This window comes from Lissotriton vulgaris, chromosome 11 (genome assembly GCF_964263255.1).
Source record: "Lissotriton vulgaris chromosome 11, aLisVul1.2, whole genome shotgun sequence".
Taxonomy (NCBI): domain Eukaryota; kingdom Metazoa; phylum Chordata; class Amphibia; order Caudata; family Salamandridae; genus Lissotriton; species Lissotriton vulgaris.
Window position 1 is genome coordinate 1,104,273,459 of NC_141699.1, and position 25,798 is coordinate 1,104,299,256.

A 25,798-nucleotide genomic window follows, 5' to 3' on the forward strand; every position below is an offset into this window, starting at 1 on the left:
TTGTAAAAGTATGCGTTGTAACGACATACATCCCTCGTCATGAGCACAGCACCACTGTGCCTCATGACGAGCTGAGCTCGTCATGAGCACTGATGTGGTTAAAGAAAAGAATATCCACATTTCGTTCATTTATAAAGTTTTATATTGCACAAACATGACACTTGAGTGTATCAGAGTGATTTACAAATGGTCAGGAAAGATGAAACAGGTAGTTCAAACAGCAAACATACTTGCAAACGGTACAGGGTAAATGCCGCTCCACAAGTTGGGTGGCGAAGATCACCCCAAGGTCCAAGCCTACAAATCAATAAACCGGGTCATAGCAGGTGAGTAATATCCATGGGTGTAGACACTGCATCATATTGGTGCCCAGAGAGTAGAGACTGTGGGTTCTGGAACAGAAACCTGTCCATCAGAAGCACTTTGACTTCTTTTTTGAATGATGCAGTTGAGGGGTTCAATTTGAATTTAGGGGGCACGGATTTCAAAATGTTTGTGTTGAAGTTTAGTGCTTTACGAGTCATGCAGACAAAATTTAGCTGAATCCTTGCCTCATGCGGGGGTCAGTTTAGAGATTTCAGTCAGAAATGCATTTCCCCAAGTAAGATAATATCACTTCTGAAACAGGCGGGTTAGGAAAAAGACTGCATATAAAAGATTGAAGTCAGAGACTGTCTATCAGAGTGTTAGGAAAACATCAAATATAATAGGACAGCATGAGTTTCATACATGCTTCTCTTTTCCTGAATATTAGCAAAAGGCGGGCAAGAAAATATCCTTGCCGACAGTCAGTCCTATAGTTACACTAACAGTGGAGGTCAAGTTGGTGCATGCATTGCAAACACATGCAAAGCAGGGCATACTGTGTCTCTTGATCTTGTGTGCTGCCACTATTGAGAAATGGGCCTCATAGATTCTCAGAGCAACTAAAAGATGTGTAACAGGACATACTGTGTTTGCAGTGGGCTTGGTTACGTCCATAGAAAAGTCTTCCTAAATCTCCTAAGAAGCACTCCCATATCTAAGCCATCCTTGCCATGCCTTTTGTTAGTCTTAAAACATAACTGTCTCTCTGCTTCTAGGGTACTCGCACAATAGGTCTCTCTGTGTCCGGTTATAGCCTATGCCTATTCCTTTGTGGTTACGAGATACCAGTATAATGTTAAAAGTTATATGGTGACCTAAAATAACCTACTAATACAGGTTACATGGTTGAGATTGATCCAACCATGACACTATTCAGAATTGATTTATGATTTATGTTATTTTGTTGAGCACATTTTTTTTGCAGTAGCAAAAGATCGAGTGTTTTTGGTCCTGAAGAAAGCCAGGGATTTAGTTAAATACAATAGGCTGAAACATGTAGACCATTGTTTTTTCCTTTGCTGACACTGACAGTTATTATGTAAAAACTTTTGTTACACTGTTTTTAACCTGGACATCAGGAGATATTTAATAAAGTTGTTTTCTCTTGGTGTGCATTTTACATCACTTACTTACTCACATGCACTGTGCCCATCACTCTTTAATAACATCTTATTCACATACAGTGGTCTCCCCAAGTAGTGCAATACCACACAATTTTCTAATGAATATTGAAAACATCCATGAGCTCCCCTTCATAGTGGAAGGGTTGTAGCCCTTGGCTTCACTAGAGTGGCGCTAGGAGGAGACCCAGATGTTGAAGCATGTCACCTCGGTGAGTGGTGGGAATCCGTCCTATATATAGTTATGCCGGTTTCACACCATCATGTTCTACTTAGCCAGCGCTAGTATTAAACCTGTGGATACCCTTGTTGTTTGTATCTATTTGAGTTGGGGACTGAATCCATGCTTGGTCTCAAAATAGTTCCCTAGGACCCCTCCCCCCTTTTCTCCCTGTGTGTATATTGACCTAAGAACACAACAAGTTTATCTATGTCTCCTTGACATGCAGGTCTCACTGTTACTGCAGGATAGGTGCTGTGCACACTTGAGATTGAACGATGGAGAAGGGCTGAAGTCAGATCTAGACAGCAGCAGACAAACTTATATCTCTTATCCCAGAGGAGCATTACATATGTTGAGTGTGGTACCGAAAGAGTGTGATGCATCGGGTCCTGAGACAGGCACGGGATATTACATAAAATGCTGCATTATCAGAGAGCAAGGCTTGGCACAATCTTTCATATATTCTTTTCTATCCCTGCAGAAAGGAGAGAATGTCATGGAGGAGAATTGTGTGAGGAGGTGTGAGTGTAAGGGGAATAACCTCATGCAATGCTCTGCAGTCGCATGCATGAGTGATGAAATCTGTAAGATTCAAAATGGCGTCAGGGATTGCTACCCAGCAAGCACCGCCACCTGCCACATCTATGGGGACCCGCACTACACAACATTCGATGGGAGACTTCACCACTTCCAGGGATCCTGTAACTACACCGTCACAGAGACCTGTGGAAACACCTCAACCAGATTCAGTGTAACTACCCGCAATGAGCACCGCGGCAGCCCAAGCTGGACCGCTCTGAACTCAGTCGCGCTAACAGTGAATGGCACTCACATCGCTCTGAGGAAGAATAAAGTGGTTTATGTAAGTATAAATGGATGTACCAGTAATTCATATGAAAATATCCTTTCTGACCTTGCATCAAAATATAATCACTAAACACTAACTATATCACCAATAATGTATGTCAATAGATGTGTAAGCAAATGGCATTGATGGGAAATGATCCTTGAACATCAATCAGCAGAACAGATATTTTACATCATACCCTAGAGGGGATTTTAAGTCTGGACCAGGAGTTAAATACTAGTTCAATATATCATTGTATTTGCGGAAATAGGAAACTGTGGTTGTAAGGGAGTCCATCAGATTATATTATGTTTCATTCAATATTGTAAACATATTGATATTATTATTAGTTGTATTTTTATTATTATTATTTTTTAAAATTATTTTTTATTAATATTACTTGTGTGTGCATCAGAAAATGTTGCATTTGTCACTTAGGTAACAGACAAGCTGATTCTTTGGTATAAGGTGGCAGTAAATAGCCGCGGCACGCACAGCGGTGTGTCAGCATGGGTTTGAATTAGACCCTTCAGAAGCAAGTAGGGGAGCACAGATGTTAGAGTAGAGAAGGAGAGGAGTAGGTTTCAACTAGGCTTGCCAGCAGGGTTGAAGTAATATGGGTGAGGAAGAGAAGACACCTGTGAGTAGAGGATAGGCGCAGCAGAGGTGTAGGAGAGAAGCAATCCTGAGAGAGTGCGGCATCGAGGCAGTCATGCTGTGGCGAGGTGTCTTTGAGGAGATGAGACTACTGCTTTTTTGGAAGCCAGGTTTCAGTTGGAATGATGCGACACCTTTCAGCATGAGGAATCTTGTCTTTTTCCAGATTAATTTCTTATTTTCAATTTTTGATCTTGATATTTTTGTATATTATGTGTGTTCCACAGCAGACTTTGGTTGCAAGGTAAGTTGAAGTTTTGTAGCTTTTCCTTTTTGAATTTTCATTAGTCTTCAAAGATCTAGAGGGAATCCCATTTAGTGTTAAATAAGGTCTCAGAAATGTACTCAAGTACGAATGTGAGTTTACCCCAGTGTCCTTATGTTTAGAGGCAGTTTCTTTCATTGCTTCAATAACCATATGGATGACGTCATTGAAATGTTTTAATCTTAGAAGTGTCTTCTGTTTTTTTCTCTGTATGATTGCCTGTACATCACACTAGGATCGGAGTTAAAACCTTGATAGCCTCTTTGAGTGCTAACTCCTTGGCTACCAATTTCGCACCAAACAGGGAAATGTTTGTTTTTCAATTAATTACAAATATCTTTCTGCCCCTCTGCATTATGATTGAAACTCCTGGCTATTTTTTAATTATAAAGAGCTATAGTGTGCCTTCCATTTTCACTTCCTATCCATTTTCTATTGAGGAATGGAAACACTTTACAGTAATATGTACGAAGAAGTTGCCTAGGTGGTTGACGAAGGCTTCAATTAAAACATTGGTGCATTTAAGGATTGCAAGGTAGAACACTTGAATATCACGCAGCCCTGAGATAGAAAGGAATGCACAGATTTAACAGCACCCAGAAGACCTTTCATCATGAAATGGAGGTCAAACTAGAATGAATTAAGGTTATTATTTAGGCAACAAGATAAACCATATTGATTAACTTGCTGAGAGTAACAACAGGTTTTCTTAAAGAGGAATTCTCTGTCCCCATGAATAATAAAAGAAATGCAAACACAGAGATTTGACACAACATTTCCAGCAGAACTGATTCACCATAAAGAGTGGTCACTATCCCGTGAGCAGAGTGTGCACTCAGACAAACAACAAGTCATATTGTTTCTGATGAGAAATTACAGAAAACATAAACACAGGTTGTGATTGTTACCAAAGCAAATGTCTGTTTTACATGGATAATTTACTCATACTATACTAAAACCTCAACGCCCATGTTTGCTGTGGTTTGAAATGTATTAAAAAAATAAAAGTAAATCGATTTTATAAGAAGACATTTACAAACAATTAGGGGTTTCCGCCTGGAACAAATGATAAAATGAGTTTCTTCCCTGTTTTGCTTTCACTCAGCTTAATCACATTAAAACTGCTCTGCCTATCACCGTATCTGGCATGATGGTATCGCTGAGTGGCTCCTACGTGACGGTGACGACGGGCTTTGGTCTTGAGCTTCAGTTTGACGGTGACCAGGAACTCCTTGTCCGAGTGAAGGAATACCACAAAGGCGTTTTGTGTGGATTGTGTGGGACCTACACGGACAACCGGGAGGACGACTTCTTGACACCGGACGGCTCTGTAGTCCAAGATGTCAATGTGTTTGGAAACAGCTGGAGAGTGCCCGATAGTGAATGGACGTGAGTACCTCTTTACACAAAGGCACAAAGGTAAATACTAGGGCGATACAACGAGGGGAAATGTCCAGCCGTAGTCTCTCCAGGAAGTGCACATCTGGTTGCAAAGTCAGTCCTAAAAGAGGGATGGCATCATTTATTTTGTGTGCCCGCTACAGTCCTCATGCACCAGGCATCTCACCTCTTCTGTGAATAAACAGTTCAGATGAGATGAAAGTTGGTCTTTGAATGGGTAGTCCATCAGTTTTAGGTTTCAGTGAAAATGAAGGATTGAAAATTTGTTCAGTAAAGTTTTAGAGGTAGACGTGACTTGAATAGTAGAGTGCATAAAAGTATATGTATCCTAACCTAAGAGTGACTATGTCATATAGGGTCTAGAGGAACTCTGGTTTTGGAGAGGGTGTTAGAATTGGGTAGGAGGGAGGAGAGTTGACGTTGAAGAACTGGGGTTTAACCCAGCGGCGTCAGGGGCATGCCTAAGATCTTCGAGTTCGCCTGTCTTGGTATTCAAAGACACGGAATACTTCTGGATGGCGTCAGAGACCAAGTTTATTAGCTGCAGCTAGTAACAGTGATCCTAGAATTACATCACAGTGTAAATTCTCAGGAGACTGCTCATTTTACTAAGGCGAGACGTCTCCTTTTATACCCAATATTCACATTATGAATGTACACCCACTGCACAAAATTCTAGCCAATAAGATACATTTTCAAACAAAGTATCACATAGCAAAAACTCAATTTACAGTATCCCAACCCAAAAGTTAATTATTAGGAATGTCCCAAATTCAATCTCCTCAAGCCGGACAAACCTATAATTGAAAGCATAACCCGTGTAATGAAGAAACATAAAAAAGAAACAGTAACAGATGCTGAACCAGATAAGGCATGTGCAAGGAAACTAAAAAGTTAACGATGTCCTGAACATTGATTGGCAATCTCAGACAAAGATCGATCAGGGAAATTGGCTTTGCGAGGTCAGTTTCAGGTGAAGAGGTCAGTTTCTTACAGTTCATTTCAGAGTCAAAAAGAAACCTAGTTAATGTATACATGAACTAAGAAGGCCAGGCCACTTTGTTCGCCAGGCTACCTTTACAGGCCTACGTGAGGGCAACACAAAATGGTGGCACAGAACAAAATGGAGTCAGACTCGAGAATTACAGAACCTCAAGGTATCAACACAAATTGCCCCTAAATGGCAGCCTCCCATATTCACAATTCATAAAATGAACATCTTTTTAGAATCATAACATTTGTACAGTCTTAATCTGTACATTTCTCAATGCGCCCACGGGCAAACGTATGCACTTTACAAATTGCAATAATGAATAAATAAATACATTTTCTATTAATGTGCAATGCTTGTATCAATAAATGTTCCTCTATTTTAAAGAAAGTATTATCTGCTCCTATTAGGTTGTTGGGCACAACTTTTCATACCAAATGTTTTCAACTCATGACCAATCTGCCTTTGTCCTCACAGTTGCAGCTCAACTCCGCCTCCTCCTGTGACCTGCTCCCCACCCTTGCAGCAAGAATCCGAAGGACGGTGCAGGATCATCACCACAGGGAGCGGTCCCTTCGCTGCCTGCCATGCGCATATACCTCCTGAGACGTACTTTGAGAGCTGCGTCTATGATGCGTGTGCCAACGGGGGCAGCACAGAGTGGCTCTGCAGAGCCCTGGAGTCCTACGCAGAAGCCTGCAAAGCAGCAGGAGTGGACCTGGGAGACTGGAAGAAGGACACCATCTGCGGTGAGTGCCCGTGGATCACGCTGCCTAATTAATAATGCATGCACTTATCCCAAGAGGATTCCTTTGAAGAGAACAACCTTTCAGTGTAACTCAAGGTTCAACTTCTCATTGGTTTTTGCCTTTTACTTTAACATAATATGTTAAAGCTTCCTTAGGTTTGAGACAATCTTTGAAAGCCACGAGACAATTACTGCACAAAGATGTCTCCAGGCAACACACCTTGAAAGCTGTGTATTTAACTAACACTGACTTCTTTACTCTCATTCCCTGTGAGTATTTTAGTTGGCAAGTGCACCTGGGAGATTTCAACATTTGGAATGGAATAAAGTTAGCCAACTTACATTAAAAAAGATATGGTTCTGCATCACACACATCTGTACATACAGCTGATTGCAAATGATACTCTGAAGTCATGTATTTCTGCACCCACATAATTGTCAATTTCAAAGTTTGCTCATCTTGTGCAGTACAGTTAATGACGGTCATAAAATTATAGTTTGTTAATCATACAAGCATTTGTACTTTTAGTTACCAACACATTTCTGATTCCTCCAGTTGCCACCTCTATTTATTCTTCTTTCAGAAGGTTCTCAATCAATCAGGGGTTTGTATAGCGTGGCTACTCACCCGTGAGGGTCTCAAGGTGATGGGGGTGGTGCTGCTTATCCGTCTGGGTTGTTAGATGTCGACTCGTGTAATGCGTTAGCGTAATTCCAGATTCAGGGGGGATAGCAGTTCCCTAAGAGATGGGTTGTGTCAAACCCACATCTCTGGACTTTGGTGCCATGGTAAGGTTTTATCATGTTTTTGTGGATTCTGCCAGATAAAGAGGAAACCAGGGTCAAAGCTCTCTGAGGTGGCTAATGAGCCTCACACTATTAATTCATTGTGGAATTGTGGAACAAATATTTAATAAGTAAAAAAGCAAACTTAAGACCCGTAACTCAGTGATTATAACTATAAGAAAAGTAAGCAAAAACACTGAGCTGTTAGTTAAACTCAGTATCACATAAATGTTTTGTACAGATTTGGAGACTTAGAAGATTTGTCACACCAAATGTATAAATGTCTTCAATCAAGGTATCTCTCCAAACTACACTGAACACCCACAAACACAGGAGTGTGTGAGGATTCACATGGTTCAGTTCAGTTCTTTAGCTTTATTCGATTTTTGTTTAAAATCATAAAGGCATACATTTAAAAACATTCATGAAAAAATTAAATATAAAAACAAAGTGGAAGAAAGATAAAACATTAGTCCATGTTGCATGAATAAGTTCCTTTGTTTCATAGTAGAATTCATAATTTTCCAAACCCATGGCCAATGTACATTGTTACAAGGTGGTTGAAGGCGGAAAAGCCATGGCCACACAATGCACGCGTGTTTCTGCCCATCGGGTGAGCTGATTCTGCCCTTAGTTTTAGTCTAGGGGTATATACCATGCTTGGGTAGAAATCGTGTAGGTCCCAGATGGATATAGGGCCGACACCTTCACGGGGGTACAAAGTTCGCAGGTAGGGAACGACTGAGCTGCTTCTGAATTTTATTAGAACAAGGTCACCGTCAATATCTTTTTGTAGGGGGCCTAGCCAACCCACCCTCCTAACAGACTTGATGGTACAGTCAAAACTTAGGGGCAGGGGCCTGTTTTTAGTTAGCCAATATGTGACTTTGTTAAGCAAGTCTTGTTCCCGCTCCGTTTTTCCATGTTTGATTTCTGGGACTCCCGCAAGAACACACACGAAGGGTGCAGCCTCCGGGGGTAGCTGCATGTGAGTTGTATTCTTATTAGACTCTACTTTTGTAGCAGTATATTCTAAAGGGCCCGGTTTGTGATTAGCTTTATGTGCATTGGGGGGTGGAAGGATAGGGACTAGGGGGCGGGTTTGATTGTTACTTTTAGTACCAAGTGGGTTGGGACCGGTTGATGTTAAAGAATTTTCAGTGTGGGTTTGGTAGGTCTTTAAACATTTCTCTATTCCCAAAAGCCTATCCTCTAGGGTGGTAATTTTGACAATCAGTGGTGAAATGAGTGAGCCAACCGTTTGTTCAATCTGGGCCAAAAACTTCGAATTGAAGGAGGTTATCCATTGGTCTATTTTTTCTTCCAATTTTTGAAGGGGGTTAGTTGCAGTCGTTGGAGAGCTGAAACAGAGTTTTTGTTGTTTTGATTTATTCCCTGTGGGCTTGACCCCATCCCATTTCCTTTTGCTAGATGTGGACTGCGAAGACACTGTGTTTGGTGTGTTAACATTTTTCGGTTGAGTCAGGGGGCTAACGATTGGGGTTGACATACTCGTTCGTTTAGCGAGGCAAGGGGAGGAAATTTTAATTTCATTTCTGGGTTCCACGGTGGCATACCTTGTTTTGCAGAGGGAATTTAGTTCATCCAGCAGCGAGAGATGTTGCGGTATGCCAATGGTTGGGTCGGGCGATTGGTTGATAGATATGCTAGACTTGGCAGGTTCATTCATATTGGTGGTGAGCGGAGATGGCCTGCATAGAACTTGTGACCCTGAGTGCAAGCCTCTCTGGCTGATAGATTTATTGGTCACCCCCTTGTGTGTCATCATGGGGTGTGCAATTGTTAGGCTATCACAAGGTCTCAAGAAGATCTGGAGGGAGGGCTGACGAAAGTTAAATGCGCCTCCTGGCGCTACAATTGGGTCACCTGGTTCCCTGGGATGCTGGGGGTTGTAGTTCCCTGACCTACACTCCACGGCGGCCAGCCCTTCCCCAGGTGGAAGTGGGAGCGGGCAGCGGGAGGCAGGCAGGCAGCAACCCCAGCAGGTCAAGCAGGTCGGCAATCCTCCACCCGGACTCCCCAGCGGCAACAGGCAAGTTCCGATGTGCTCCCCACATGGTTTTGCATGTAGATTTCTACTGGGGAACAAAAACAAACCTACTCCTTTGAAATGAAAAGAGCCATTGCATGTATTTGTGTATGTATGTGGAGCAAACCTAGCTGATCCGAAAGCGGGCGATGTGCAGGGTAAATGGTAAACATACAGTCCAGGAGTAATAGAAGAGAAAGTAGGAGCTGCACTGGGGCACAGGCAAGCCTACAGTCAAAGAGTAGAGGAGAGGTTGCTGATTATAAGATTGTTACTGCACTGTGATGTAGATGTAGTGTGTCTTAAATGTTTTCCAAAATTGGAGCTGCATTGGAACAGTCCTTATGGATACAGGATGTTGTTCCATATCCAGGGTGCACAGATGGACAAGGGCTGCTGTTTTGTTTTTTCTTTTTATACACTTCTTATTCTCCAGTCTGAGTAGCCAGTCTGATGGTGTGCTAAGAGCCATCAGAAATGGTGAGCTTGTCTGCAGGAAATGTGTGTGTGTGTTGGGGGCAGTAGTTTGTGCATTGTCATGGTGCAAGTCAATAAGTGTGGCCAATGGATTTGCATCAGGGTGAGAGTGATATGTTTAAATATCTTCTGGCACTGTATGAGATGTTTCTGTAGCTGTAAGATGCCTTGAAGAGTTGCCAGAGTGATTTCTGAGAGGCATTGGAGCAGGGCATTCCCTCCATCCAGATGCAAGAGTATGAAGGCTTGAACAGCAGTTCTGAAGTCAGTTTCTGGAAAAAGCTGTTGTACTTTCTTTAGAAGAGGGAGCTGTTACTGAGCTGTCTTTGTGTTTTTTGGTCATATGATGATTGACGGTGAGGTTGATGTCCAAGTTAAACCAAGTGACTTGACAGTCCTTAAAAGTTGGGGTTTGAACCTGTCAAGGCTCACGTCACTGAGCCAGGTTTCTACCCTTTCTTGCGTCGTGTTTGTGGCACATAACAGGAATTCTGTCTTGATTGGGTTGATCTTCAGATAGGCGCAGGACAGCCATGACTGGATGAGGAGCAAACAGTGTTTGAGGCTTTGGATGCCTGAAGCCGAGGAGACATTGAGTTGTGTATTCTTGATATATTGGTGAATCTTTCTGGTGTTATGTGTGAGTGGAGCCCTTTGAGGCTCTATGTCAAGGTTGAAGATGACAAGAGAATGTACAGAGCCCTTGGGGCCTCCACAGGTGATAAGGATGTTTTGTGACCTGTTGATGCCCATGTGAACAAACCGGTGGTGGCAGCAGAGAGAGCCGGACACCCATTGAAGGATATTGCCAGTAAATCCCAATCGAGACTCCGGGGTGTGGATGAAGGTTGAGTGGCTGACTTTGTTGATGGAACAGGTCATCATCTGTGGTCACAAGGGCATGAACTAAGATGCATGAGGTAGCTTTCTCTGTGTTGAAATGTGATCTGAAACTTGATTAGGAGTCATTAAGAATATGGTTAGCACGGTGAGATAGGGACGGTGAGGTGGTCAGTGCGGTCCAGGAGTGCAAGTGGCTGGTATTGGACTTCTGATATTGTTGAAAAGATGAGGACACTGATGTGGCCTTTGGTGTGTGTTGTCTGGGTGATGTGTTGTAACAAATTGAGTGAGTAGATGAGGTTGAGGAGGATGTTTCTTGGTTTTTCCTTTGACACTGTGCATTCTGGGAGGTTGAAGTCACCCACAAGGGTGATGTTGGTGTGTTTAATAGATGAGGTGGGGGAGATCTGAGAATTCATCAATGAAGTGTTTGTTCCGCTTGTGAGGCCTGTTGATGGAATATCAGGAGCTCCATGGAGTTGGGTGTCACATGCTTGCCTAGGGAGTCGGACCAGGATGACTTAAGGATGGCAGCTAGATGTCTTTCCTTCATATAGGCACAGTCCACAAAATGGATGCTGTAGCCTATGGTAACAAGGACATCTCGAATGTGTGAGGATGTGGGGGTGAACCGTGTTTCTGTGATACAGAGCATGTCAAGATTGTGATAGGTGAGAAGATCGGTGATAACTAGTGCATGGAGTACTACAGAGCGAGCGTTAATGACCATGAGTTGGAATGTGTAGTCTGTAGTTTGAGGTTCTGTGGTAGTTAATGGGATGTGTACAAGGTTGAGTCTACATGTTATAAGGATGTTATCTGAGTATTTGTGTTGTTACAGTCTGGGTGTTAATGTTGGGATTGTCCATATGGGGTCCGGGGTGTGGCACAAGATCATATCTTACCTCACAGGTTTCAATGGAATAGGGGTTCTCTCCCAAAGCAAGTCGTAATTCTGACAGGTCTAAACAGGCTATGCCCCTGCCTGTGTCCACACTTTGCGTGGGCGCCGGGCAGTGAGACGTCCTGATGAATTGACTAAAGTAAGGAGAAGACAGGCAGTGATGTCACTTCTAGTGCAGAATGATGATGGGAAAGGCAGTGATGTCACTTCCTATTCAGATAGGTGAAGGGAAATGAAGTCTTTTTGCCTGTCCTGTACTTTTAAAGATAGTTTTGGTGGTAAACCAATGCCATCACTTCTTGTGCATATGGGTGATGGGAAATATAGTCCCGTTGCCTGGCTTCTTCTTCTAAAGATCATTTTGCCTGGGAAGCCAGTGATGTCACGTCCTGTTCTGATGAGTGATGGGAGGTGAAGTCCTGTTGCCTGGTTTCTTCTTTTAAAGATGAGCTTGGCTGGAAAGGTGTGATGAAGCTGCAGTGCAAGTGGGAGATGGTAAACATTGTGATGTGGTGTGGAAAACAGAATTAAATGAATGCGAAGGTGCTTTGCCAGGGAGGAAAATGTTACCTGTTAAAAAAATATTTACAAATACATACTTTTGCCTTTTACTCTGCATGAAGGGAGTCTTCTAAGAAATAAACTATGAAGACGCCTTTCAGGGTTCTTTGTGAAGCCCATAAAAGGCAAAGCTCTAATCCAAAGAAGGAAGTAACCGTACCTGAATAAAGTTCTGACTTTTTATGTTGGATTTGCCTTGTCTGAATCTGACCCTTTGATATCTTTATTGTGAAAACTTTAAAAATGTGAAACATTTGCATTAAGCATAAACGTTTTTCTTCATTTCAAAAGCTGGGTAGCAATTTAGCTTTGACCAAGGAGTTGAGACTCGACAAGCTATCTTGATGTTGTTTTGGACAAGGATACCATTAGTTGTGATGCGTCAGACAGATGAAGTGTCTCTATTGTATGCTCAGCTTGTTCATATTTCTTCATCTATTTGTTAACAATGCTTGCTTTTTGTGCAGTGTCTGTCACAGTTCCTTCAAAGTCTCACAACCGTTATTTCTCTTTTCTCTCTTGAACCTTTGCAGATGTTACTTCAACACTATCAACACCGACTAGTATGATGACAACTCTACCATCTGTTACAGGTAAGACTTCGGGACTCAAACACTAACCAGCATCTTTTGCATTTGGAAAGGACTCACAGCTGTTTTTCTGATAGTGCCTTTCAGCCAGAGGATAGGAAGGGAACTACCCATGTATACATGGCGGTGTATGGGAACACACAATACTCGTGGAAATATATTTCTCGCAGTGAATAAGGTTTTTATAAAACACATTGTTACATTTCTCTGCATAGTTTCTGCATGCAGAATTTTCTATCTGCAGAAAACGAGAAACGACCTTTACAACGTGGTCCTTACACGGCAATACATTTACATCGTGGTCTTTACAACGCAAGTCGTTACAACGACTTGCGCTGGATGGCGCTCTACACTAAGGAATACTATGATTTACTATTCCAACACCTTCCCTTCTGTTACACACACTGGGGTTGGAATAGTAAATCATACTATTTCTAAGTCCACCGCCTCTAGCGCAAGTCATTGTAATGACTTGTGTTGTAATAACCGCAATGTAACGTACCACGATCAAAATAATCACGTTGTATCATCACATATTCGCAGGAATCTCATATGCTTAAGAGAGCACAATCAAATATTTCAGGACATCTATGGTTTATGTTGATCCACTAGAGTATTCCCGCAATGCTTTGTGAATCCCATTAAAGCAGAAATGTAAGCCAAACAGGAGTATTTGTCTGACTTAATGAACTTGGCTTTTGTGAATTGAAAAATTTGTTACCACAACTATCAGTATTGCAAATGCTTGTACTAAGGATTCCTGCTCTGCCAGACATTCTTCTGGTCCTCGTATGAATCTGTTGGCCTCAGACAAAGACAGTGTCTCTACTGCATTTTAACACATGTCACTCGTGAGATATATAAATTACCTGTTTTTTATAAGACAGATGTTTACAATGCAACAACTGTTGATTCTCTTTTCTCTCTTGAAATATTGCAGATGTTACCTCAACACCTTTTATGTCAACAAGTGTGATTACTCCAAAACCAGTTATTACAGGTAATATATCTTGACACATGGCAGGTAGAAAGAAACCTTCACCTAGACCAAAGTCCACCAGATATTGACTCACAGGAGTCCTTTTCACCTCATTCTACCTTACTCTCGGGGTTTGTGGTTAAAGGTACTGCATCATGTTGCGCACCTTTCACGGCAGCGCAATCAAGTTGTAATCTCCATATCTAAAGATTATCTCCCCAGGTACAGAAAGCAAATCGTCAGCAATGATTTGACCAATAAAGTCCCCCACAAACAAACACAAATCCTTCGAAAAGTTATTCCTTGATTGTTTGATGTGCTGAGATTCATTGAAAAAACACAAGACTGCGTAAAGTGGCATCAGGACTTCGCAGCACATCGCACACAGCACGTGGTAGCATGACACCTAGAGAAGACATCAATATTTATGTTACGTGTATTCATGATATATATTCAAATGTGTTGTTGGCTTCTTTCAGAAGCAACATGTAGTGTGCACAGTGACCCTCACTACATCTCCTTCGACAAGCAAGCCCACACGTTTATGGGAACCTGCACCTACACGCTCTCTACACTCTGCAACAGCAGCAGCTCGCTACCACCCTTCAATGTTGAAGCCGCAAACGAGCACCGGGGCGCCAACACCTATGTCTCCTACGTAAAGTATGTCACTGTTGAGGTGCATGGATTCCGAGTCACCCTGGAGAAGCAGAAAGTGGTGAAGGTAGGTGTTAGTACTACTTGGATCCTCAACCCATGAACAGCAATCAAGTGAAAGCAATAACCCATGGCATAATGCGTACTGAAGAATTTTAACACATGCCACAAAGATACTCAGCTGCTTATTTATTATAAAAATACCTGTAGCCATGAACAAAACATCTTGAAGTGTAACAATGCAAACACACTTTTCTACCTCTCCTGATGTTTGGCAGGAAGCCAACCTGGTGGCACACGTATAACGAGAAGATAGACACACCAACCTGTTCTAGCCACCAGCTCAGGAGGAGGTGTAAGCATCCAGATGTGTAGGGTACAGCGCCTCATCATGGGTGACTACAATGTTAACCCCATTCTCACAACACTCATACGTTTAGGTTCCCTACCTGTGTACAAACCTTTATGATTGTTTTGCAATGAAAACCCAGTCCCTTCCATTTGTACTAATTGCATAGAATATTCCCTTTCATTCCCATTTGACTTGTTTTGGAGTCAGTTCACAAAGACATTGAAGAGAAGTTAATGAATCCTACAGGAGGACTTCATTACATACTCCAGATACCTCTTTGAATAGGCCTCTTGGTATTAAATACATGTAAAACTGGTATACTTTCTATTTTTTCCTGGAGCACCTTTCATTTGACATGGGTGCTGTGCTCCCTGTGCTTCCAGGTTCCGTTCCTGTACCTGTCCAGTCATGAGTGTCCTACACTCTTTGGTGATTTGCATGGTCACTTTCTTTTTATTGTTACTAAGGGTCCGATTCACAGAACTATCTTAAGACAAAATCCTAAACTTACTACTTTTGGTATTCACAGAAGTTAGTAAGTTTAGGATTTTGTCTTAAGTTAGTTCTGTGAATCGGGCCCTCAGTTCTTCTACCCGCTAGTGATTTTGAAGACCCGTGCATCCAGTTTTGGTGTTCTATTTGACGTTGTTTTTTTTTCTCCTAAATTTCTCTCTGTTTTTCATCCTTATTTTTCTTGTAAATATTACCTTTTCTTGCTGGTCTGGCCATTTCCTCAAGATTCGATTCCCATTGGTTTCCTCATTTCTGTCTCTCGTAGTGTACATGACATCCAGATTGCAGGATCCAGGGGCTTCAGAGTCCTGCTCAGCGCCTGGGTTTAGAGAGGCGTGTACTGTAGTATCCTCTGATGTCTTAAGGGAGTGCTCAATTGGTGGAATTTCTAGTGCTTCCACTGTTTCTCCACCAATGGGGGAGTATGTTGGAGAAAATTCCACTCATGGACTCTTCTCCCTCTTCAGTGCTTCCCCAGTGCTCATAAATCGAAGTATTTTCCATGACCAGTCAACTCTAAATCAGCCATTTGTCTTTAACGGGGACTGAAGTTCCAGTCCAAAGACCAGGGTCAACAGTTGGTAGCACTGTGGACTATAGAACATCCAAACTATAGTTATTTGTTTATCAAAAAAATAATTGATTATTTGTTTTTTATCTTGAAATTTGTGTAATCATTTTGTTCACTTGATAAATTAGAATATAATATTTTTTAGGGAAACTCTGTATGGCAGCCATTTGGACCAGTTTTTCCAGATGATATAGCTAGGGGGACTCATAAATGAAATGTAGAAATCTGTCTGTACCTTGTGGGCACAAGTTTAGGCTGTGAATTGGGGAATATCACAAGGTATAATTTATAGCATAACAGTTCTGCAATACTGTAAGTGCAGATTCTTTGTGAAAAGCAAGCTGTTGTATTAATGTATCATAGATGGATGTGACATCTGTATGGTTGCCATAAATATACTGTCTATTTATAGGTTAATGGTATCAGAAGCAACCTACCATTCACGCACGTGAGTGGGCTCAATATCCACCTTAGCGGTGCGTTCGTTGTACTCACCTCAGGGTTTGGCCTTCGAGTGAAGTTTGACGGGAACCACAGAGTGGAAGTGACCCTGACCAGCGTCTTCAAAGGTGAGGTCTGCGGCATCTGCGGCAACTACAACGGCGACAAGAAGGATGATTTCATGAACCCATCCGGTCAGCTGGAGCCCAACTCCGCCAGCTTTGGAAACAGCTGGCAGGTGTATAATGACTCGAGGTGCGTATATGGTCCACACTGCACTTTTGTATTTTGAGTGAGCTGTTGCAGTCCTAGCACTGTCCCTGAAGGTGTGTGCATGTGCTGCACTAGGCGCCGTGCATTAAAAAGGTGACTGGAAAAGGGTTTTGGAAGATTCAAACATCCTAAGCATGTACATTGACTTCGTGTAGCTGCAAAGAGGGTGTCCCAGGTGCTGTTGTAAATCCCAGCTTGTACTTGTGCTTTGCATTTGGGGTGCATTGAGACAACATGGTGTGTCAGACCACAGGATGGTTTGTGTTCTCCGGGGTATGACAGTGTATGTGTTTGCCCAGTTTTTGTCTTTTCCTCATCTACGGCCTGATTTATATTTCGGCGTATGGGTAACTTCATCACAAAGGGGACAGATATACATTCTACCAAAATATAAACTCCATTATAACCTATGGGCTTTATATTTCAGCGGACGACTATCCGTTACCGTTGTGACCGTGGTACCTGTCCACATAAACATAAATGAGGCCCCTAGTCAGGAATAATTTACTTAGCGCTTCTTTTACCATAATTATTCATGAATCACGTTCACTTTGTTACAAGGGAGAACCCAAGGCGAGGTTGGGGGTAATTGTATTACTTTAGAGTCTGTGACTGTCAAGGATCATTGAACTATGGGCTTGATGTGCAAGGATTCCATTGCCTAAAAGTGTTCGCACACTGTGGTTGGTCGATAATGAAGAGAACATACTTTTGCAAACCAATCGCTCCACGCTTAGGTTAGTTCCCAAATCACAATTTGCAGGGGGCGCAAAATGCCTAATTAATATTGATTTGAGATTTAGCAATTTATGACCCCTTCTGATTGGATGCAAAAACAAGTATGGTGGCCTGCAAAGGACAGCAGACAACCAATCCTGTATTTTAATGCTCAAATGTAAAGCTTTTTTTCTTTTTCTGTTTTAAAAGCATCCTGTTTCCCTTGACTGAACTAGCACTATCTTTAAAAAAAAAACATTTCCTGATTGAGAAAACTTCTGAAGGGGTAGGTCTCCTGGACTCCTGCATACTCCCCCCAAGTCTGCCAACCCTTATTCAAAGGGGACAGGGTTCGCCCTGGATCCCCCTTGCCCTTTGAGATTCGTATGAGGAGCCAGTAACTGGTGACTGGTTTACGACCTGAATTGTGGTTGCAAATTGGAAGTAATTCTCCTTTCACGCCCCAACCAATTATGATCCTTTATTGGATGGAAAACCTATTTTATGAGGCAGATTATTTTTGGGGCTCCTAAAATAGGTGCCGTAGATAGCAACTAGTGATTTTGCTATCACAAACCCAGTGATTTTGAGAATTTCTGGGCTTGCAATCCTAAAATCTTTAGTACATCAGGCTCCTGTGTCGTAGTTACAGATACAGAGTCTTCAGTTTGGTGTCTTTATTCTATCTTTTGTTTGCTTTCAAGTTAACATAGGTGTTCCTGTCTGAACATGGCAGTAGCTATAGAGGGGTCTGTGCAATGCTTGTTTTCAAAGATTGACCACCCATGGCGCAAAGTTCACCAGATGTGGGTTGTGTCCTCACATGAGGTCACTTCCAGAGATGGACCCCAAGAATGGATCTCAAAGTCCTCAACAGTTCACTGTACCATACTGAGGTGTATCCATGTCAAGATTGAGGATTGGCTCTTGCACCGGAGATGGATGAACATCATTTGATTCCCCTGGATGTTGCCTCCAATCCTTCCTTCAAGCCTTAGCTTCTTGAGTCATCACTTAAGACTTTTTGTACAGTGACGTGGCCAGTTGGTGGATCTGGGTAAAGCGCTCTGCTACCCTCGTAGGTCTCGTTCTCACGGTATAAACCTTCGCATATAGCATAATAAATAAATCTGGGTGATTGTCTTGCCCTTTACCTCACCTGCTTATTGTGATGATAGGGCCTTTTTATACTTTAGCCACATGTAAGAACACCTGATGCTTGAGCGTGGGTGACTCTCTGGACCATGCATGTTGTTTTGTGCCATAAGTAACCAAAACTTTATGGATTGTTTGTGTTGAATTTTAATCCTTCAGCACTAGTTGTAGATCAGTGGACCTCTGTGTATTGAGACAATTGCAGATTGTGCACATCAAGCAGTGATACAGGAGAGCGGTTTCTCTACTTAGGAATCCATAGTTCATCCAGGGATGAGTAGACGTGAGCATGTGCCGGAGAGGCTGCGATACACTGATGGGGCGGCAGGATGTGTTTCTGCTTGCTCAAGGGAAGTCGATAAGATGAGATGGTATATACCAGTCTTGTCCTGGGACTGCCTTTCTCCCTCCCGCGAAAGGGTCTCATCTTGCTGTCATACCGTCATTTTGTCACTCAATGATTTTCTTTTAAGAAATCCAATATTACACACATGGCTACCTCATTTATTTACTATCAAGTGTCAGCTTGGCACATTAATGTACAAAAAAGATAGTTTTTCACTGCTAAGCTGACTTCACTATCTTCTGTTTTTAGTTGTTGGCCAGATATCGGCATTGTGCCAAACTGCACAGATGCGGATAAAGACCTCATCCAAAGCCCTCTTTTTTGTGGGATTCTGACGGACCCGACTGGACCCTTCAGCACCTGCCACGGGAAAATTGACCCAACAGCCTACTTTGGTGCCTGCCTCTATGACTTGTGTGCCCTCGACATTGACATAGGAAGTCTGTGTAACAACCTTGAGTCTTATGCTGCAGCGTGTCAGGCGGACGGCATCTCCATCGGCTCCTGGAGAAACGACACATTCTGCGGTGAGTATAAACACCACAAAACCCACATGCGTCAGGCAGCATCAAGTTCGCAGGAGAAGAGTGTAGTGTGCAATTGTTCTCATCATTGAGTGAAATTCCGAATTACAATTCAAACTTGCTAAGTAACAGTTTGTTTACTTGTTGGAAAATTGGGCCCCTTCTTACATGTATTGGGACTGGCACAATTTGTATCATCCAGAGATGCTACTGCAACCATCAGGGAGTTGCAACTCCTTACCCTCTTATCTGCAGGTGGTATTTAAGTATCCTGCCTTCTGTCACCTGCCAGGAATCCTATACACAGAAGATAAACATACTCTAAGCTGCAGAAGGAAACGCTTTGCAGAGGTTTGGCACGGCCAAGGAATGCTAAGGCAGATATTAGAGTAGTGGTGTCCAGCATAGTTTCAGTGGGGCCAGATGCATGCCAGATGTCCAAGACCACCCATGACGAGGTTAAAGATTTCTTTATATTTAGGATTATTGTATGTCATTTTTCAAAATGTAGATATTGTGGTAGTAAGTCTGGCCCTCTGGCCTTTGGAGAAATTAAGTTGGAAACTGCATTTTCAAGAACCATTCCTAATACTACACAGATTTAGCACAATACAACAGGTTGTTTTTTAGCAGTTGTTGGAGACACACATTGTGTTTGCCTGTAAAGTTAAGTTGATGTAGGGAACATCATCACCGCACAGTGGGAGAGTCATAAAAGAGTAATAGTTCTGAGGAAGGCACGGGATAGGTCGAGTGGGAGAGGGGTGGTGAGTACGCAAGAGCACGAGCAGGAGGAAAGGGCAGGAAGAACATGTCTGAGAGTAAGGACCTTCTCTTAGATCCAATGCGGATTCTTAGTGTAGACCATGAGATGTCAAGGTTCTCCCCGGCCCTGCCTAGACTAATCAGCAGCAAGAAGGCAAGGCACTCCCCGTCTAGATTACTGCTGGTAGTGACTGGTTTGCCTTCCTTTACCTGCTGAGGCTCAACCTCCCTGTGCGAACAAAAGCACTGCTGTGATGCAATTTTATATAGCGCAAACTTTACCCGAAGGTGTCAGAGCGCTTTACATAAGCACCAGTTGAAAAACATAAGAACTTAGGATTACATGTGTTACATAAAGGATACAAACAGAAAAAATTGCAAATGTACAAGATGTAAAGTCACACAAGGAGGAGATACAAATGAATATACTCTAAGAGTCACATAAGAATGGTAGATAGTACAAAGGTCTACTGCATATACTAGTGATTAGAGTTATCTCTATATACATAAGTAAGGGCTACGGATGGATATACTCTAAGAGTCACATAGAAATGGAAGAGAGCACACCGGTCTACTGCATATACTAGTGATTAGAGTTATCTCTATATACATGGGGAGGGGATATGACTGGATATACTCTAAGAGTCACGTAGGAATGGTAGATTTACAAAGGTCTACTGCATATACTAGTGATTAGAGGTATCTCTATATACACAGGGAAGGGATACAAATGGGATACACTCTAAGAGAGCCGGCACATCCTATGTCTGAAGGCAAGGGTTCATGAGGAGTTACAATTCTCTCCGCAAACAGAGCTGCACGGTTTAGCGAGGGTTAGCACGTGCAGAAGATGAGTGGTGCTAGTGTAGAACAGAGAGAAGCACAGGGTGGTTGAACTTCTCATTGTTGGATATTTGTAGTAGGTAATTGTTAAGGAGCTGGAGATCTGTTGATGGGCATTCCAATGTCTGAGAGTTACTGTTCATTTGGAGAAGAGGATTGTGGAGGGAAGGGGGGGAGTGTGAGTTTGCAATGTCAGGCGGCCATTCTAATGGTGGAAATGGAAGGTAAGGAGTGAGCCTTGAGAAGGCTGCAACTGTAAGTATAGGGATGTCAGGAAAACAAACTATTTAACTCTGTGACTGGAGCAACTCTAGCAACCCTCCTACTACCTAGAACCTACTGTATTCACTCACAAGTGCCAATTATCCTGAACAATGCATCACTAAATGGCCAAAAAATAGCACGTTATGTAATTATATTAATAAATGGATCATTAACAAGCAAATCTGCTGTGAATAGCTGAGCACAAGAGCAGAAACCCTAGCTTAGTCATCAGTGGGCCCTAGGTGTAAAAAGATTATGTTTCAATGCACAATTATAATTCACTCATTTATTATTAAATATAACTTGTCTCTTATAGCAATTTCCTGTCAACCCAATAGTCACTATGAGCAGTGTGGCAACGCCTGCCCAGGTACCTGCGTGTCTCCCAGCTCTCCATCCACCTGCAACAGTCCATGCATCGAAGGCTGTGTCTGTGACAGTGGGTATCTCCTCTACAATGACAAGTGTGTCCCCCGCACTCAGTGCGGGTGTTGGGAGGATGGAAAGCACTATCCAGTCGGATCTGAACACTGGACCGATGACACCTGCTCCCAAAAGTGCCGCTGTCCATCCCAAGGGGGCAGTTTGACCTGCATTAATGATACATGTGGGAAGGACCAGTACTGCGGGATTTCTAATGGGGTGCCCGGCTGTTACCCCTACACATACGGCATCTGTAGAGTCCACAATGACCCTCACTACAGCACCTTTGACAATCAGAACCATCCCTTCATGGGCCTCTGCACCTACACATTGGCCAAACTCTGCACCAACTCCACATCGCTGCCATATTTCAATGTTGAAGCCAAGAACCAGCATCGCGGGAACCCGTCTGTGTCCTACGTGCAGAAGGTCATTGTCCACGTGTATGGTCAACAAGTACAGATCATCAGAAGTGAGCGTGATCGGGTTTTGGTAAGCATGCACATCATTCTCTTTAAGAGTTCACAATACTTTTTCGTACTTACCAGATTACTGACCCTGTTTATTAATGCAGTTTCACTTCCTACCAGTATGCTTTGCTTACTTCATTTTATTCTAGTCTCCTAAAGTTTTATCTCTTTTGTGCTTGATAATTAAAATGTTCTTCTAACTGGCCACTCTGTGTGCATCTTCCTAACACCTTCATCCCTCAGACACCAGAAGTGCGCTTTTACCATGTTTTCCATTATTTTAAACCTCCCGCTGATGCCTCCATCACCTTCCTAGTTTCATTTGCCATGATTACTCCATTTCAGTGTAGCCTTGTGCTGCCCTTAAACATACTCGATCTGGCTCTTGTCTCAATGCATTTCACTGCAAGACATCTCACTCCCTACCAACATCATCTGAAGACCATCCCTTCGTTCTTTCTGCCTCTTTCAGACTATTCTATTCCTATTATCAGTTTTTTCCTGCCCCACTTCATAGAAAACGTCTTCCTCTCAATATCTGTCTTCTACACTAGCCTTACTACATAAAGTACAGGTATATTTCTTCACCTTTATATATTCATTCTGAGGACCAAGGTGTGAACAATTCCTGCTTTACGCTAGAGTTAATATATAGTTTGTCTTTATGTGTAAATTTCATCAACCAATAGATGAATTAACCCATAATACATCTTCACTTTACATTAAATTAACATATTTAATGGCATGTTCTCAATTGATAGTTGAATAATAATTGCTCTAAACACTGGGTTTGTGGTGGTACATCCTACACGACCACCAAGTGAGCGTCTCCTTTGATCTTCCTTAGGTGAATACAGTTTGGAGAACCTTGCCGCTAACCCTGGCTGGCGGTTCATTGACGGTGCGAAGGAGTGGGAGTTACACCATGCTGGAGACAGATTTCAAGCTGACCGTTTCCTATGACACTAATCACAATGTAGAGGTGAAGGTCCCGACCACTTATTCCAACAAGACCTGTGGCATGTGCGGAAACTTCAACAAACTGAGACAGGATGATTACATGATGCCCAATGGACAACAAGCTCAGAACTCCAACCAGCTTGGAAACAGCTGGCAGGTCCCTGATGATGACCCGGCCTGTGACCCCACAAAACCGACACCGACTCCTCCAACACCGAAGCCATGTCCACCACCCACAGTGGAGCTGTACCGAAGTGACAAGTACTGCGGATTACTCACCAGCCCAGATGGGCCTTTCAGGGTCTGCAACTCAGTGGTGAACCCTGACAATGCCTTTGAGAGCTGTGTCTTTGACCTCTGTGCCCTGGAAGGAGATGAGGATACATTGTGCCAGACACTGCAAGCCTATGCTGATTCTTGCCAACATGTAGGCGTGACCATTGCTCCTTGGAGAAACTCTACCTTCTGTCGTAAGTATTCCACTAAACTCACTTTAATACCACATTCTAAACTTTAGAGAATGTCTCCCCATGCCACCCCTTATCTTCATTTGCTGCAGCATGCCGGGGGTATCATGAGACGTTGGAGATATATTAGCTGTCAATGTGTAGCATTGATTGAAATGATACTTGTGAAAGGAAGAAGGGAATGTCTGGTTCTATTGGACGCGGAGATTTGTTTTTAGACTTTACCTTCTTGGACACCTAGAAGGCTTCCGATTACTTGTTTTGTGTTAGTTTTTCTCACAGGAGACTTGGTTCAAGCAGATAATGGGTGAAGCTGAACATGTTCTGTGGTTGCCTGTGTTGTGCTGGTACCTTTTGCAGTTTGCCTTTTGAGCATCATGTCAACAACTTTCATGCTGATGTCTCAGGAGGCTTACTTATATTAGGTCTGGAAAAAACTCCCTTTGGGGTATTATGTAAACATACCAATCATGTACTCACACCACACATACCACTCAGTTTCAACTCGGGTCCGTATCTCAGTTACCAGTAAGTCAATTCTCACTCAAATTTCTGAAAAAATATAAACATTTTTTAATTTTATACAGTTAGTTCAAGAAAATATATGCTCATACAAACATCTATTTGTATTCGAAATAATACATCATGATGCACGTTAAAAACATGACAAATTAAGAAATATTTTAAAATTTCATTTACAACAAAAGGTTCCAGGTACATTTACTTAAGAGCACAATGTCATACAACAATAGATTCAGTAATGTGTTCTTAAATTCTATCAGTTAACACAAACACAACGTGTATTCATAGGCCAAGAAAAGTGACGCGTCTCAGAGGGTTTACAAAGGTCCAACCTCCTTCTTCAGGTTTCTCAACACTTTGTTATGACAGCAGTATCTATATACAGAAAAACATTTTTACAAATGCTGCAATTTGTAACAACAAGTGCATATAAAAACATGTTAAAACATGAACCAACCATCTTGTATCGTCCTATATATTAACAGTATTATTGCCTAATAATATAAATATCCTGAGTGATATTCAAAAGAGGCTCATAGTTCTGAACCCTTGAGTTGCTGGTACTGAACACTCCCAGGGACCCTTCAAGCATCCGGTTGGAGGGGACCACCTCACTTGGACCATCTACCCCACTCAACATAATTCCCAACCATACTTACATTCACTCATTAAGTCCAAATAACTTTAGCAAGGTGGTCTGATTATGCTCCATCCTAGCTGCGTAAAGTTCAATATATGAAGTGAAGGAGCTACATAAACATGGACCTTTGTTCCTAGAGTGCTTGTATAATGCAACCTTAACATTCTGTGATGTATACAGTGCAAGTATTGTGCATTTCTGCATATCTCTAATTACACATACAGCCATCAAAGTATATAGTATTTTTAGAAGTTACAAGCACAGTCTCCAAGCTTTAAACAGTTCAATGTTATACTGCTCATCTTAGAAGGGTTACTCTATCACAACGGTGACGGATATCCTGTCTGCCGAAATATAAATTCCATTATATCCTAGGGGATTATAGGGGCTGAATTATCAGTCACCGTTGTGACAGAGTAACACATCCTCCGAAATATAAATCGGGACCGAAGTTCAGCTTCCTCCTACCAAAGCTCTACTACAACAGACATTCTCTCAGGTGTTTTGATAGGAGAGTGACAGGTGTAGGTGTTAACAATTGTTCTTTATCTTAATTTTTGAATGCATATTTGTGTTACAGAAGTTCCTGTTAACAATAATAGAAAATCAAAATGAATCAAAACATAATGAAAGCAAAATAGCTTGTGAAAAACCTTACAGAAAGATGCCCACATAAAATTAAAATATCACCATTCAAAATATGAGTAAAATACATATCAAATATTTATAATACATATATTGACACATTCATTAAGATTATCTGCTCATTCAACATTTTCAAAAGGATAAAGGTACTTTTTAATAATCTTCTAAGGCACACCACTACCACTGATGCTTCAACAGTATTTGAGCAATACTCTCAAATGCTGGTCCACATACACTCTGAATTGCAGATCATACTCCTAACATACGTCCACCTCTAACCCCCGCTGGTTACAATTCGGAGCTAGTTATTCAAAATTTCTTAGTATTTTATCAGATAACAATATAAACATACATTTTTAAAACATTGCTCATTCAGTATACTAACTGGCAATGTTAATTCAAACGTAATTTTCATTAACCCCTCCCACTTCCATTGCCACG

The 25,798-nt window shown here is 42.1% G+C and overlaps 1 protein-coding gene across 1 annotated transcript in view; it reads left to right on the top strand.

The window, feature by feature from the left end:
- Positions 1-25,798, top strand: part of LOC147684240 (uncharacterized) — a 270,590-nt gene that overhangs the window by 91,082 nt on the left and 153,710 nt on the right. The window contains exons 25-34 of the mRNA XM_086944641.1: positions 2,192-2,572; positions 4,585-4,868; positions 6,349-6,620; positions 12,774-12,833; positions 13,771-13,830; positions 14,289-14,533; positions 16,315-16,598; positions 19,084-19,361; positions 21,547-22,145; positions 22,971-23,553. Coding sequence (XP_086800767.1) covers positions 2,192-2,572; positions 4,585-4,868; positions 6,349-6,620; positions 12,774-12,833; positions 13,771-13,830; positions 14,289-14,533; positions 16,315-16,598; positions 19,084-19,361; positions 21,547-22,145; positions 22,971-23,553 — 3,046 coding nt within the window. The remainder of the gene's footprint in view (positions 1-2,191; positions 2,573-4,584; positions 4,869-6,348; positions 6,621-12,773; positions 12,834-13,770; positions 13,831-14,288; positions 14,534-16,314; positions 16,599-19,083; positions 19,362-21,546; positions 22,146-22,970; positions 23,554-25,798) is intronic.